This window comes from Euprymna scolopes, chromosome 9 (assembly GCF_053919585.1).
Source record: "Euprymna scolopes isolate OS-2025 chromosome 9, ASM5391958v1, whole genome shotgun sequence".
NCBI lineage: Eukaryota > Metazoa > Mollusca > Cephalopoda > Sepiida > Sepiolidae > Euprymna > Euprymna scolopes.
In genome coordinates this window covers 99,335,531-99,351,792 of record NC_136490.1, presented here as the reverse complement: position 1 = coordinate 99,351,792, position 16,262 = coordinate 99,335,531, and the positions used below count along the sequence as shown (strand labels likewise).

The 16,262-nt window shown below is 33.5% G+C and overlaps 1 protein-coding gene across 3 annotated transcripts in view; it reads left to right on the top strand.

Moving 5' to 3' along the window:
* LOC145284792 (uncharacterized) overlaps positions 1-16,262 on the top strand; it is a 327,627-nt gene that overhangs the window by 227,155 nt on the left and 84,210 nt on the right. For all 3 annotated transcript variants that reach the window (XM_080133759.1, XM_080133757.1, XM_080133758.1), the window contains one exon: positions 4,609-4,650. In XM_080133759.1, the coding sequence (XP_079989885.1) occupies positions 4,609-4,650 (42 nt within the window). The remainder of the gene's footprint in view (positions 1-4,608; positions 4,651-16,262) is intronic.

Here is a 16,262-nt window from a genome sequence, read left to right as displayed (position 1 = left end):
GAAGTCATTTGTTTTGATATTAGGCAGTTAAGCCCCCCCCCTTTTTTTTTTTTTTTTTGCAAAATCAGTCTCGTTTCTTTTCAGACATATCTCATCAGTTTATGCCTCATATTTTAAGATTAATGTATTTGTCCGTAAACCGGAAGCTGTCAACAGCTAACGCTTGATTTCATGGGTAGCAGGGCAAATGAAGGCGTTTACTAGGAAGTAGGAAGCGTTCCATTTTTAGATTCACGGTTGCGTAAGAAGTTAGATTCTCATTTTGTGGTTTAAGCAGTCCAGCTTACAATTATAAACTAATATATTTCATAACTTTCTTTTTTGTTTAAATGCACGAAATGTGTTGAAAATCATACTTAATCTTCATAATTATTTGCGCGTATTATCCACTTGGAATTTTCTGGATTAATATATAGTTTTATTTTATTGCCAGACACGAAGTATTACACATTTTATAATCCGGTACAAAAACATTTATATTTAATTACACATTGCAATTACTTTCTAATTTTATAATCCGTATTGGTGACCATTTGGGACTCCCATGTGCTGTATTTGCTCTCCACTTATCTTGGCATTGTTTCCAGTTGTCCTAGATTTCTCCTGGCCACTGAACTCAAAAAGTGCCGATTAAGGTGAAATGTGGTTCGAATTGCGGAAGCCTTGCCTCACAATTAAATGCGCAGTTACCCCTACGAGGGATATCCTTTGTCTTTCGAGACTAGACCTACGCATCGATTTAGTGCCCTAGCAGGGCGCCCTGCCTTGTCCAGACGTAAAATACGCTTAAATATATTTTAATTAACGCAGATTCCGTGTTTGTTATTATAGAGCTTTATTGGGTATTATATTGAACCTAATATATAATATCGATTCTAAAAGTAAAAAAAAAGAAACATGGCTTTTTCCCTATAAAGATAGAAACCAAAACGTTTATCGTTCCAGTTTTAGTCATTACCTTATCCTCAGACGGATGAGAAATATTTTTAAATGAACTAATTTGAACGTATTAACGTATATTTGCACATGCGTACAAGTGCACTTTAAGTTTGCCAAGTTCCATTTCTTTTTTAAATTTGACCCATTGAGCAACTATTTCTACCGGCTAAGACCCATAAAAGAGCAGTCCTCAAAAATGCAATCATTTAGCCCGCATATGGCTCAATTTTTCTGGATATCTATACTGTTTATATTAGTGAAACAAATGTGTTTCGCGACACAAAGGATCGATATACATACGTATTGTTTTTTACAAAAAAATAAAACACGATGTAAGGGGTACAACTATAAGAAAAATAGCACCATAGAAAAACTTCTAACACATATTTTAGTGACGACTTTCTTTATGGTCTACCAACCCACCCTCAAACAAAATGGTTCGAATTCTTGTAATGCAGAGCCAACCTTCTTTTTCCTTAGTAGGAAAAGAAGCATGTTCTTAGCACCCGAATAAGGTCGCAAGTTGCAGCGACCAAAATGTTGTGCTAATAACACCAAAGAAGAGAATAATAGGCCAATCAATCAACGTAACACAAGCATTCATATCTCATCTAAAAATAAAATCAGAATTTCAAATAATTAATGGTTTTGTATGATTTTAAAGTGGAATTTTATCGCCAAATAATTAGTTATATAAGCATCATACACTATTCTCCAAACCATATTCACTATATCCCGAAAACGAACTGATTTTGTCGTTAGACATGTAACACAGTAAATATCACTAGACAAGTTCATTGTCTTTTGGAGTCTTTCTTATATGTACTAACATCTCCGACATTAAAAACAGAAGGTGCCTCAAATTCTCCTTGCAAAAAAAGGCTTTATTTTTACGCAATGTTTTAGACATCTTCTCATTATTAGACTCTAGGTAGACAGATGAGAACAGCAACAATAATTACCTCCTTTCCCAAACTATCACAACGATCGTCTATACAATAAAACAATTTATACTATTATCACTACCTACGAATGATACCTTTGAGCTAGTATGTTTAGTAATTCATGATTAATATTTTGCTGATTTTTATAACGTATTCTCTTACTAGGTCGCCGTATTAAGCTAAACGTCTACCAAGAACCTATTACGATCCCTGGCAGCTGTCCACTTTATTTAACTCGGCTCACCAGGCGAAATGTTTATAAGATATATATGTATATATACACACACACTGTCTCGACACCCATCCGCCCATTATCCACCCGGATTTAATCATCACTAAACTGTGACTCTTGGACCGTAACTACTTCTTCCTGCCTAATACAAAATCATTTTTGTTTTATACTCGTTTACAATCATCTACTCTTTACGGCTTAAAAATAACAGATGCTAAGATAAAATTAGTTTATTTTTATTGAAATCGCTTCAGGCAGGGCTTGAAGCCACTTGATGTAAGGATCTGAAAATATATGATTTCAAAGTCAAAACCCAGCTAACTATAGCTATTTGATATTCTTAATCAGAAAACAGCAACTCTTTCCCCTTTGACAGAATAAAAATTAATGTTCCTAATTGCTTTACAAATCTAAAGTTTAGTATGGAGGAGAAACTTAACATTCGGATAAATATGTGTCCCATAAAGAAATTAATTATCTTCAGGAATAAGCTCCTTTATTTCTGAGAGCTAACTATAATATTTCTATTATATAAAAGAAACTTTTTGCGTGTGGAATGCGTGTTCGCTCCTTATCGTCTCGTAAACTGCGCGGCTGATTTCTTTTAAATTTCGCCTGAAAGTATTTGATGCGCCTCGTAGGTTTTCCTATCGGAATTCTTCCGATAAGTATCGAAATTTGATAAACAAAAAAATCTTACTAAAGAAAGAATTCCAATTTTGACCAAAGTTAACACTTTTATACAACCTAACCTCAAAAATGCATGACAGAATGTTTATCACTGCACAAACAGGAAGGTCAACCCTAAAAAAATCAACAATAGATTCGTTTATAAGATAAAGGTGATGTTCGAAATGAATGTTTTTAAAGCACAATTGCCATACCACTTGAGTTTTGTATACTTAACTTTAATTCAAGTGAGTATGTAAAAAATACTTTCATAAAATCAACAGTTGATTCTTTGATAAAACGGTGGCGCGTTCGAAATGGATGGTTCTGTTTAGAGCACAAATGAACCTTGGTACTTGACTTTTGTATCTTAAACTTTAAAGCTATTATTTAGAGATGTTTTTATAAAATCAATAGTAGATTCTCTACAGTACAATGTAGACTAAAATGTATTGTGAATTAAGTCACTATGCGGAGACAAGTGAAGGTTTTTTTTCCAGTACACATACTAGAGCCTGCAATCGAATTGATTTGATTAAAAAAAATAAACGATGTCACCGATTGCGATGATAAGAAAGTGTTGAAGGGTGGAACATTTGTTGATTCTCATTCAACTCGACAACGTATGTGTATATATATGTTTTAGAATGCTGTGAATTATATTAGAGATAGTGTAAAATAATTTTAAGAGTTCTGAAATCTAGCTATGATGTTTTATTTATTTATTGTCAATTTTTTTTTAATTGAGCAGCTTTTTCATGTTTAAATATTGATCCCCATTTTTCTTTGGAAATCAGTTCTTTTATGAATAAATATGACTTATATAAAAAGTTTTCCTTTGTATGTTACACGCTATAAGGAGAGAGAGGGGGTAACAGTAATAGACAATATGTATAATGGAATAAGAAATGAATATCTTCCGCGAATAAGATCAGAAATGCGCCATCATGTCCAATTTTTTGTTGTATTCACTTCTGCGTCCGTTCCACGCTGTTTACTTTTTTTTTTCTTGATTCTCCTTACAAGGGATTGGACTCGGCGGCTTTAATTATAATTTATTGCAATTATCAATTAGGATAAACGAATTAACAAAGTGCCTAAAATAACAAAAATATTTCAGTTCTAACCTCTACAAAACGCAGAATACAACAGAAAGTTTTTCGCAAACGTTACCGACGGCTGTCCTTGCAATTTTTATCGCAATAAATTTCTGCGAACTCTGTACCCATACTAACGGTAAAATGAAGACACTTTATGACAAGTTAATTCAAATTTGTTTATCAGAAGTATATTCTTATAGACTGCTTATGTTTATGCGATATAAGTTCTTAGTTAATCTAATAAGTATATTTGTTTTGAGATAAGAAGTTGTAATTATTAACTATATATTTGAATTAGTTAAACATTCTATGACTGTTTTATTGTAATATATGAAAAATTATGCTTGTTTTTCAAGTGTTTTATTTTCTAGACAAATTTGTGTTTAAATGTTCTTGTTTTTATTTCTCTGTAAAATGTTGGACGCGATTTCCAACAAGCTGCGATATATTTAGGAATTGCAAGTGTAAGAAAAAACGTGTTTTTCTTTATGCTAACATTTAAAATGTGATTGTATTTGTACACTAAGCATGATGCCAATGTAAGAAAACGTTATAAGTTTCCTGTAAACACGAAATAACCTATTATTTGAATGTTTCGAAAATTCCCACAGGCGATGTTTGCAAGGCGATAACGAGTCATCCAAGCCAACATTTATAATTTAATATGAAAAAAATAATTTGTGCTGATTTGCACTTAATTTATTATTTCTTTCTTTACTATCAGATTTGAATTCATCACGGGACGTTATACCAAGGCAAAATATACGTAAGTAGGATATTTTATTTATCTCATATCGTGATTATCAAACTATTTCTTTTTTTATGATTGATTTGTACTATAGTATTACCAAAAATATCTGGCATTATTACATCGCATGATATCTATTAATCAACCTATGATTACATTTGTGAAAACATTGAGAGTTGGTTGCCTTTAACGTATGACGAACAACATCTGAAACCGAGATGCAGCGAGACTTGGTAAGTGTGTTAAAGAATTGATTCGAAACCCGGACAACTGACTGTTTACTACTGATCAACGAGTTTATCTTGTCGCTGGTAGAAAGATTATATAACAGTATTTTTGTTTACATTTTACCCAACCGATAACCTGGAGAACTTTATTCTATATGGAAGTGTTACTGGAAATTCGACCGAAAAAACTCAACGCATACGTATTAGTATTATATATATATATATATATATATATATATATATATATATATATATATATATATATGCTGATAAGTTATATTCAAATAATCAATGGACGGAATCAGTTCACAATAATTTATTATATACTATTTTTTATGTTTACTTTCTTTACGTTAAATATGTTTTTTTTTTCCGTTGTTTACATGCGGGTTTTTTTATTACGGTATAATATATCAAATGGATGTAATTATACAGCCCATCAGAGACGAACAAAAATAAATTTCTACAAATATCTAGAGATTAAATGAAAAGGACACTTCATGTAGGGTAAACAACACATTCAAAAGTTTAAGACCTCATTAAGGTGGTGTGTGTGGCTATATTAGAATTTTCCAAATGTGAGAGATGCAATAATTTTCACAGTAAAACAACGTCGTAGCTACATTGGTTGACTTTTTATTCCTTTCCCGATTATTGTAAAAACGCATCTTAATTGTGCATGTATTTTCCCAAATGTAAAAACACACTTGTGACGAGGTGGTTTTACTCTTACTGGAATTTAAATCAATATTTATTATTTTATTATAGCTACAAACAGTGGGAGAGATTTTATAACTAGAAATATTAATCCACAACAGTTGTTACGCCGTATCACATGTTTTTAGAGGAGCTACACAAAGCATCTTCATGCCAACAGTGACGCGGTAAATTCAGAAAGCTGTAGTGGAATTAACTTGAAGGTCCAAATTACAGGGGTAGCTTTATATTTATTTATTCATTTGCAATGTAGTTGTGTCTAGGTGTCTTACAATTGACTTCAGAGCAGGAAGATGATCTGTCAGTTTTCGTTTTGTTAGTATATGCGTTCCTCGTGGAGATGAGTAGACAGGCAATTTGTCTCCTCACTCTGAAACCAATGGTAACGAACTCCGACATAATTGTATATAGGAAAAACTATATATGTCTAAATACATTGTGAAAAAAAATCACCCGTCGTTTTTGTTTGCTTCTCTATATTCTTTACCCTGCGACTTTACCATTGCTTTTATTTTCCTTCTTTCCTGCCGGTGAGTTTTGTTTTGACAGTCAGTTTATCCCGGTTTCAATTGATGGATTACATTTCCAAGTCAAGACCAACTTTCTCCCCTTTTTGCCGATTCCCTCCACAATCGAATGTCTCCCCCTTTTTTTTCTGAAAGCTCCTTCCACTCATCATTTTCTGTTTTAACCTTTCTTCCCTTATGAATCTTATCGGTCTTATCCGTCCTTTAATTTTAATATTACTTACAAAATTCTATGAATTTTTTTGTAATTCCACGAAGATTACAACTATTTTTATTGTATTGGTTTCTTAATGTGCTTTTTTCGTACATCGTTTGTAACTACTGAGATCAAAGCACCCATATTATTAACACGTATAAAAATGCCAGCCAACATATACGAATATATTGTGAAAACTTATATTATTTATAATATTTTATATAATATATACACAAACATAATACAGATTATGTATACATGTGTAACTATTAATGTTGGAACGATTATCGGAATCGGAAAAAATGGAGCTTTTCAGGGTATCGGAATCAAGACATTTTGAGCCTATTTTATGATGACAAAACCGATTCCTCTAATTATCTGTTTTATTTAATTTTGTTTTTATAAAACATCTTCCACTGCTTGTAGTAATAATAAAATAATAAATATTGATTAAAACTCCCAGTAAGAGTAAAATCTCTAGATCATCGCGTCACAAGTGCGTTTTTTTTTTTTTACGTTTGAGAAAATACATGCATATTTAAGATGCGTTTTTATAGTAATCGGGAAAAAATAAACATTTTTTTACTAAAATATTTAGAGATTTGAAAAGAATCGGAATTGTTTCGTAATCGCGAATTTAGTACGGAATCGGTAATTGTATCGGAATCGGGGAAAAAATTGGAATCGTCCCATCACTAGTAATTATACATAAATCTGCCCTCCAACAGAAATACGAAAACAATTATTCTTCGTAAGGGTTCGCAGTTATAATGACATAAACTAACTTATTGATAAACAATAAATAGAAATAATACAGCAATCGATATAGAAAATAGTAACGAAACTGTTTTAGAAAGAAAATAGACTATGCTTATTTCAGAATTCATTTTAGATACCGATTTAGATACTATTCGCTTTTTGACTTTCATAACCGTATCAAATCTTCCGTTAAGTCGTGTATTTTTTTGTCCATATGACGGAACGGCTTGTGTGACTGGACTATGGTAAAACTGAAATAATGTATATAATTAAAAAGATAAAAACATAACATATTTATTATATAGATTACTTACTTATGTAGCCAATTATGTTTGTATAAATATGTGCGCACATATGACTGCATTTTCTTGTTAAAGCTGTCGTGGGCAGATTTTACAATGATACGAAATTTAAAATATTCTTTCATTTTTTTTTTTAAATGAAAAATAAAAATAGACATACAATAAATAGAAAGAAACAGTGGTAGATTAAGAAAGCGCAGAAAAATGGGCTGAAGGATTAAAGAGTGCAGGGAATTACGCTCTGTTTAAAATGCACTTTTATAAGCACTTGAGTTTTAGTACGTTTTTATCTAGAACATTACAGCTATAAAATCTTGTATGTATGTGTACATGTATATATATTTAAATATTGTATGGAATAATCCCGATGGCACACAGGCTCTGGTCAGATCACCGACATTAAGCAACGTTGAGCCTTGCTAATACCAGATGAGTGACCATTTGGGAACACTAGGTGCTGTATATGCTCTCCGCTTAACTCGGCATTGCTTCCAATCGTTCTGAACCCCCATCTGCCACTGATATAAAACAACGCCGACTCAGAAGAGCTGTGGTTAGAGATTGCGCAACACTTGCCACAAAAAGTTCCATGGGCGAGCACCATTAAAGAAAGCTTCCATATTTAGATATGTAATTAAACATTGATATTTGAAAAGGGAAGATATGATATACATTTACTTTTATACTTTTATTTTAAATTCAGGGGTTTTTTTTTTCTGAAGTTTCATTATATATAACAGCAGACCGCCCGGCGTTGCCAGGTCGTAAAATACTCATAAATATTATGTTTTGATTAATGCAGAATTCGTATTTATTCTAAACAGAAATGATCTAGGTATTAAACGTAACATTAAATTCATTAAAAAAAAACTGAAAGAACCCAATACATATGCATACGATTGTTTTTTTTTTTTTTTTTTTCTAAACAGTTAACTTCTGGTAAGTAGATAAAATAAATATTTGAGCTGAGATCAAAACCAAAGCCCACAGACGGCGAGTCAAGGACGATAACCATAAGGTCATCTTGATATAATCTTGAAAACGTGTTTTTCAAGCTATTATTCTAAACGTAAACAATATTTAATGAGAAATATTCACGCCTGCGCATTCGTGAAACAGTTAGCAAATAAATAACCCTACGGTCGCCACGTTCCATTTTTTTTTAACTTTGACCCCTTAGAACCACCTATTTCCGGATGAAATCTGATTAAAATGTTTTCCATGTGTCTGAATATCCTATAGAACAAATTTCAAGTCTAGATAAAAAATTTCGTTGAGTATATAGGTTGTCCTCACTTCAGACACTATCTCACTTTTATAATTATACATATAAGCCCTCAATTAATAAATATTCCCAACATTTCAGTTTCGTAGTCATATTTTAAAACCATTTGAGATTTGGTCACCCCTTATACCTGAAAATCAAAGTATTTGCGATTTTCATTGCTTAATACTTCTTAGATTTCGATTATCTACATTGTAATTGAAAAGTAACTCCCTATTTTTAAATACATGCAATTTGTTTGTTTGTTTTTTTACATAATTTAAACAATACATAAGCAAGAGCAGAAATTATAATGCTTGGAGTTTTATTTAAAATAATATATAGGCACCTTCCATCGCCACAAGTTTTTAAAGCCGACCCAGAATCACAGCTGGATTTCACTAGAATCTTTTACGAAAAGGTAGTTATTCGCCATTGTAGATGATCTCCATCTTGGATAAATAATAAATATTCAATATTACCCTAAGCACTAATTATTAGTCAAAGTTCATCTCTCAACATAGTTAGGTATTTGTTGTTGATGATGTTGTTCCTGAATGACTGAATGCCAGATTCCCTGAAAGATGGATCGGTCGTCACGGTTCGCACGAATAGCAGTCGAAAACTTTAGACTTACCGCTCTGAAACTTTTTTTATTCTAATGTTGGATGAAAAAGCAAGTCTGCTTGACCAAATGAACAAATTTAGAGGAACTCGATGGGCGAATACGTGAAGTTATGCCTACCCTTTCGTAAGAGTTTCTTGTGATGCGATTCTTGGTCGACTTGAAAATTTGGTGGCGAATGAAGTCGCCTATATTAGGTTTTAAAATAAAAGCCCATGTATCATACTGCCTTCTCGTATTCACTAATTTTATAAATTATAATTTAAAAATAAATTGTATGTATTTTAAAACAAAGGTTACTTTCAATTTCCACTGTATAATAAAAACCATGTAATGGGTGTTTATCAAAATAATGATTCCAGCATAATCACGTTTACAAACCGGTTCTCGGTAGGTCAACGAAGTTAAGCTACGTTGAGCCTGGTCACTACCAGATGGGGTACCAATTTGTGGATCTCAGGCACTGTATGTTAGAGAGATGTCGACACCCTGCAAGACTTGCAAAAACTTAACGTCGCCATCTCCCTTAACAGGGATATAGATGCGACTGGGGATTGCTTGTGAACTTTGTTCTCTCATGAAACTTCCTCCTTTGGAGAAAGCGGTTAAACCCGCATAGGGTTAATGCCATTTCCATTTTTTTCCAATGGACGCTTATTAAAATTGGAATAAGGATTTTGATATTTGAGAAATTCTTTATATTTTTCCAGTTCTTTATAGGAAGAGTATAACCGAATATACGCTTGTTATCTCGGTATATAAATATGAGACAAGCAAAAAAATATATTTGCATAATCAACTCATCATAGACCTAGCCAAAATTAATAATGATTTTCAATTTATCTTAGCAAATATTTTAGTTTTGGGCTTTTGGTTACCTTCATTCGCCTCCAAGTTAAATTTAATTTCTTAAAAAAAAAAAAAAAATCCGGAACACAGGATTTTTATTTGTGTCAAATTGTGTACAGCTTATTTCTAGTTTTATTTTTATCATAATATTCTTAATAATTCAACAGACAATTTATCGATTGCATTAACCGTCCCCTAGGGTGAGATTCGGCGTTAATATCTGGTTGCAAATTGTTCTGAAAAAGAATCCTTATAAATGAATGTACTTTTTAAAGTAAACTTTCAAAATATATAAAATTTAGCTTCAGTGATATAACGCAGATAGTAGAAATTGTAACAAAATAAAAAATCAATAATTAAATGTTTAGAATGACTAGACTATCAACATTCTGGAAATGAGGAATCCATTCTAAACCTAATCAAATGTATTGTTTCGAATCTATAATAATTTTAAAAACACAAATTCCTTTATCTAATGATGGCCTGCTTATTTTTAAACTAAGAACGGCCAGTAAATGTGTTCCATTAAATTTGCTAATTCAGCGGGGAAATCATATTACCACTTTGAAAGTTACCGAATGTGGACGCATAAATAAACTTACCATTTCATACTGAAGCGTGACAGACCAATAGACTTTGTATTCGAAATATGAGCGTGACACTAACGGACCGCGTTTATAGACGACTGGACACATCTAAATAAATGTTGAGAACTTAACCATGAAGAATCGGAGGACTTGCTGCTGCAAACGTAATCGAATCAGACCGACCGACTGACAGATTCGCTATTAGGGATACCTGGACGCATTTAACATATGATACGCCAATTCAGTCTGCGTGATTCCCGTTTATTTTACCTCTCAACGAGAGTAAAGAAACCAGAAGAACGCTCGGCGCAAAGTCTACGGTAAATGGTGGTTGATCATGTAAATTTCCTTATATTAAACTTGTAATAAAAATTTCGGAGCGAGTTTCAGTTTATCAACTTTATTCATGTATTTATTGAATTGTTAGATGAAAGTACTGAATAGTTAATGTTAAGAATAGCTTTCTATTTTATAACGTTAGTTCAGCGAAGTTAGTAAACTGCAGAAGATGGTTTAGAAAGCCATTCTTAACATGGGGAGGTGGTAGACATTGTTATATTTTTTGTACTTTCACCCCCAAAATTTAATATCTAAGTAAATAAAGAAAAAAAATAGTTCAAATCTTTAAAAAGAATCAATAGTTAGTAATCCATAATAGTTTTAGTATCGGAAATAAAATCCTATTCTATACGGTTTACTATGAATCTTGAGTCTGGCGGTCTTCTGATTTGCTGGAGGGCGATGACATTAGGCCGTTTTTTAATGTGGGGTAAATAAGGTTATCTCGCACCTTTTATTGAACAAAAATTGTTTTAAACAATTTTAAGGAACATAAAAGATGATCTCGATTGATAGATGCTACAATTACATTCTTATTAAAAGGCTAAAGAGGGCCAGTTGCAATGGATAAACATTATTATTACTTAATCATTATATTGTTGTTAAAAAGACAGTTGATCGACTGAGCAATCTCTGTCGCTGCTCTCATACCCCAGCTTGCGTCGTTACTGCAAGAGAGACCTGCCAGTTTTTTCTTTATATACCTAAAACGGAAGTTCTATGAAAAATATAAGAACTTTCCATATGATAAACCCATTGTGGCTGGACTGGAGCACTACAGACTACAGCAGTCACTATCAAGTCTAATATCAACAAATACTTGTTTAACCGTTCAAATAAAACCGGCAACTCTCTAACCATCCCACTATAATGTTGCTCAGCGCTTATCAGCTAATATCACTAACCTTTACGCTCGAGTGATATTCGTCCTTGGTAAATGGTCACGCGATAGTATATTGAAAATTCGTAATATACAGTGCTAATTTGCCTCATCTTCGGGAGGTTAGACACAGGGTCATGTTAGGCTTTAAAAAGCGGTCCACTGGAAGAAACGCGTTTTGTTTCAAAAGTATTTGCGCCTCGTTGGCTTTCCTCGGTAGGGGCGTTTCAGGCGATTAGCAATGACCTCGCTGACCGAAAAGAACCGTGCTCATGCCGTACACCAACAAAGAGAGAACGTATACTCGGAATGACCAACTGACAAAGCTACAAACTGTGGTCGAGAGACGCACAATGCATCTAGCAAAAACGTATTTATTCGTGGAGGAAAATGTACAAATTAATCAAAAGATAGCTGATGGGAATGCAGGAAAATAATAGGACTAAGGAATATAGTTGAAAGTCAAACTATTTCCTTTTTTTTTTTTTTTTTTTTGGTTAGCATCGCAAAAGTGTCAAACTTTGACTTGACTTTATCTCGTAAGGAAGGGTTCCATTTAATTATTGCTTGTTACAAGGTCATGTGAAATGCTTTCAGCAAAGAGCGGTATGGAGAGACACTTATCTCTATGACATTGAAATGATCGTGCGAACTCCTTTCTTGTCCAATCCATAAACCACATCAGTAGATCTACAAAACTGACATTCATCGGTGCACTTAATAGGCAGCTCTTTATACATACACACTATTATATGTATGTGTACATGTAAACCTATATAAACTACGCTGAAATGTGAGCCAATCCTTGTTGGCTGACCCAGCCGCAGATCAAGCTTGACCTCTGACTGTAGTATATCTTCACTTGGAAATCTCCAATAAATGATACAATTGCTAAGTGTGTGCGTGTATTTTTGTTTGCTTTTCATTTCCAGTTGTGTAGAAATATCCTTTACACATAAAATGGGCGCCTTCATCCTCAGTTGTTTTATTAAATGATTGAAATTTAACAGATAAATTATTCCCAACCTTGTAATAAATGTAGAAATGTGGGCAAAAGATTAAGTAAAATAATATTTTCTAATGTTTGGGATGGTATAAAAGTATGAATGAAACTGACACCATGTTACTCGACTAAACAATCCTAATACTAACAAACGTGTATATAAACGAGGGTAATGGTATGTTCAACTAATTGTGCAAATTCCTATACGAATTTAAAACAAGTGAAGCAGGCATGGTCCTACGTGATTGCACAGTGAATGAGGCGTAAAAGATGTCTGTTAAGCATTGCCCCCCTCTCCAAGTTTAGCCCAAAATGCCCCAGGGGACGTCAAATCCTGGTGAAAATAAACTAACGGTGCAGTTTTAGGCCTTCACTTATGTAAATTTCAGGTCTGCACCAGGAAAAAAAAGAAGAAATGACTAAGTCCATCATTTGCCCCCCCATTTAGCCCCAAAAGTCTCCGAGGTCTTAACATATTTAAATTTGAGTTAAGCACCATGCAAAACTGCTAAATAGAGATACATAGAAAATTTTGGACCAATATGGTAAAATAGTCCCCAAAAAATCGAATGTTTTTTTTTGCCCTAAAAGAGACACTAAGGGCACCCAGGAGTCATCGCGAAGTATAGACAAACAAAATTATATAGAAATCAGTTAAGTACAACTTCTCAGATAGTTTTATAAAAACCCAAGTAATTAATTTTTTTTAATAAGCACAAAAGTGTCAATTTTAGACATTTTAACTGGGGGGGGGGCTGGATTTTTCCCAGAACAGTCCGTTGCGTTACTTTTTTTTTTTTTTAATCATATCGTGTTTAAAAATTTATGTGCAAAATTTAAAACAATTCCACGGCGTAAATTATTGAGAAAAGTGCGGAAGGACGATTGGGCAAAGGTGAATTTGCAGGCCCACCCTTATTTTGTTGGAGAACCAATAAAAAGTAAGAAACAATGCTCGATGATTGGTCTGCTCAGTGGGTTTTATTCAAAAGCCTGTTTGCAAATGTGAAGTTAAACCTTTCGGCTTCCAGTTAGTGTCTAGTATTCAAGATAGAAATATGGATCGTTTTGTCACTTTTTCCTCTAGTGATTCTATTTGTAAATTAGGTGCACTCTGTTTTTTTAATTGAGGGGTATAATACTTCAGTTTCCAGATCATGTTAGGTCATAGGAGTGAAGAGAAGAAAAATGAATATGACCTTGTAACTCTTTCGGGAACACCATATCGACAGTTCTTTATGCGTATCCCCCCTCAATAATGGGAATTTCTAGTATTTGAATTGCAAGTAAACGAACTGTTCAAATCAGTAAAATATGGACGTTTAATAATGTAATATGTTTCAGTTAACGAATAGCGTTCGAAATTCATATAAATACGACTGGGTTCGAATCACCCGACTGGCAGTAATTATTACTTCATACGCTGATGATTGCGGAAGTGTCTTTAGATAATAATTAATCTATTTGAAAATAATATTATATATCGGTGAAAATCAGGAGTGTGTGATGCATAACAAGTGCATGATCCGATTATGAACTTTATTTCTGAACGCGAATTATTTTTTCAGTCACTATTTACGGAAAATTAAATGTGCATGTTTTGATTAGAATTGCCTTCAAACATATATGACATTATCATTATAAGTTGTAGGAGCAAACCACTTGTCATTTCGGCGTGTGAGCCTGCTTTAGTCCATAATTTATATGTAGTCACTTTGATGAAAATAAAAACGAGAATCAAATTAGCGAGATATTTTGATGAAAAGATAATTATATAAGAGATACCAGAACATAAATAAGTTCTAAACGCTACCCAGAAAGCGATTTTATTTTTATATTATCTCGTTTGATAAGGCATTAAAGGAACGCATTTAAAACTGTAAAATAAACAAGTCTGTGTCGCTTATGTATTTATTCTTTTTTGGTGCGTCTTGTGATGTTGAATCTGTTTTGCATTAAGAATGTCTCTTAACTTTTCACTTGGTTGCATATATATATATATATATATATATATATATATATATATATATATATATATATATATATATAGGATAATTTTCAAAAAGTTGCCGCACTCAAGAAGGTCTAGACAGTATTTTTTGACACAATGTTGATGTGACTATTTTGTGGGCATTGCAGTAGTCGCATTTATTCTCGTACTCGTGATAAAACGTTGGCATAGAACCAACAGTAAGTCATCCATCAACTTTTGTATTATGCTTTAAGAATTACCGTATCTAATGAAAACTCACAGTACGTTGCGTGGTTATTTATTCTGCAGAGTCATGTTAGCATTTTAGCTATTCATTCTCTAATGCTATTAAGTCTATAATGGAGACACATAGATTTATCCCGGTCAGCACTAGATGAATGATGACTTGGTAATACCAGATGCTGCACATAATTTTTTTTCAAAATTAAGGCAACAGATGGTGCGGCTTATCCGTATACACAAATAATCTGGTTATAGTTAATTTTGTGTACTGCCTTTGACTTCCGTGTGCTTCTTCAGACAGGACGACCCTGGCAAGCAATATACTATTCCTGATTACTTATCTTTCTCTCGGATAGCCTGAAAGTCTCCTTCTCATGTTAAGAACGGTTTTCTTATTCGTAAACTATATCTGAGTATCCAGCCAGATGGACAGTAGGAAACCAGAACTCAAGAGGAGACCCCCTTGACTGTAAGCAGTAATCGTTACAATAAATATTGTTTCCGCATTAAATGAATCATAAAGGATCCATTATCTTCTTAATGAGTGGAACGACATGATTCCATTTCCGTTTGATGAAAACCATTTTTTTTCCGACCATCTACTAGATGACCAGAGGTATACAAATCCCAAGTGCAATAGGAGCTTTCTATTATGTCTGAAAATGACAAAACTTTCAAAGAGCGAGATCGGAGATACGCTGTTGTATAACTCCTACTCTCTGCAAATTCAAGTTATGACAAGGGGACCATTGCCCGCACCCTCAAAATGCATCGCTGGATTGCCACGAGTAACAAGGATAGTGATAAAAATAAAGTTTACGGCCACGGTTATAGTATTTTGTGTGGTTACATCATGTCACATAACGTGTTCGAAATCGGCTTGAAAGTCAACACCAAATGTACCTGGATGTGCTAAAGTGTGGCGATCCCCTGGTGCAATCAGGTGGTCATTGGCTGACCCTGGTTGTGGCAGCAGGACTCTGCATTGCCCACAAGTCCAAAGAAATCCTGGGTTGGCTTTAGAAAGAGTGCTACAACTGTGTACCCTTCTCTCCCTTGACCCTCCTCCTCCTTCGATCTGAACTCACTGGACTACTTCATTTGATCATACGTAGTGAACTTCAACAACATGTCATCCCA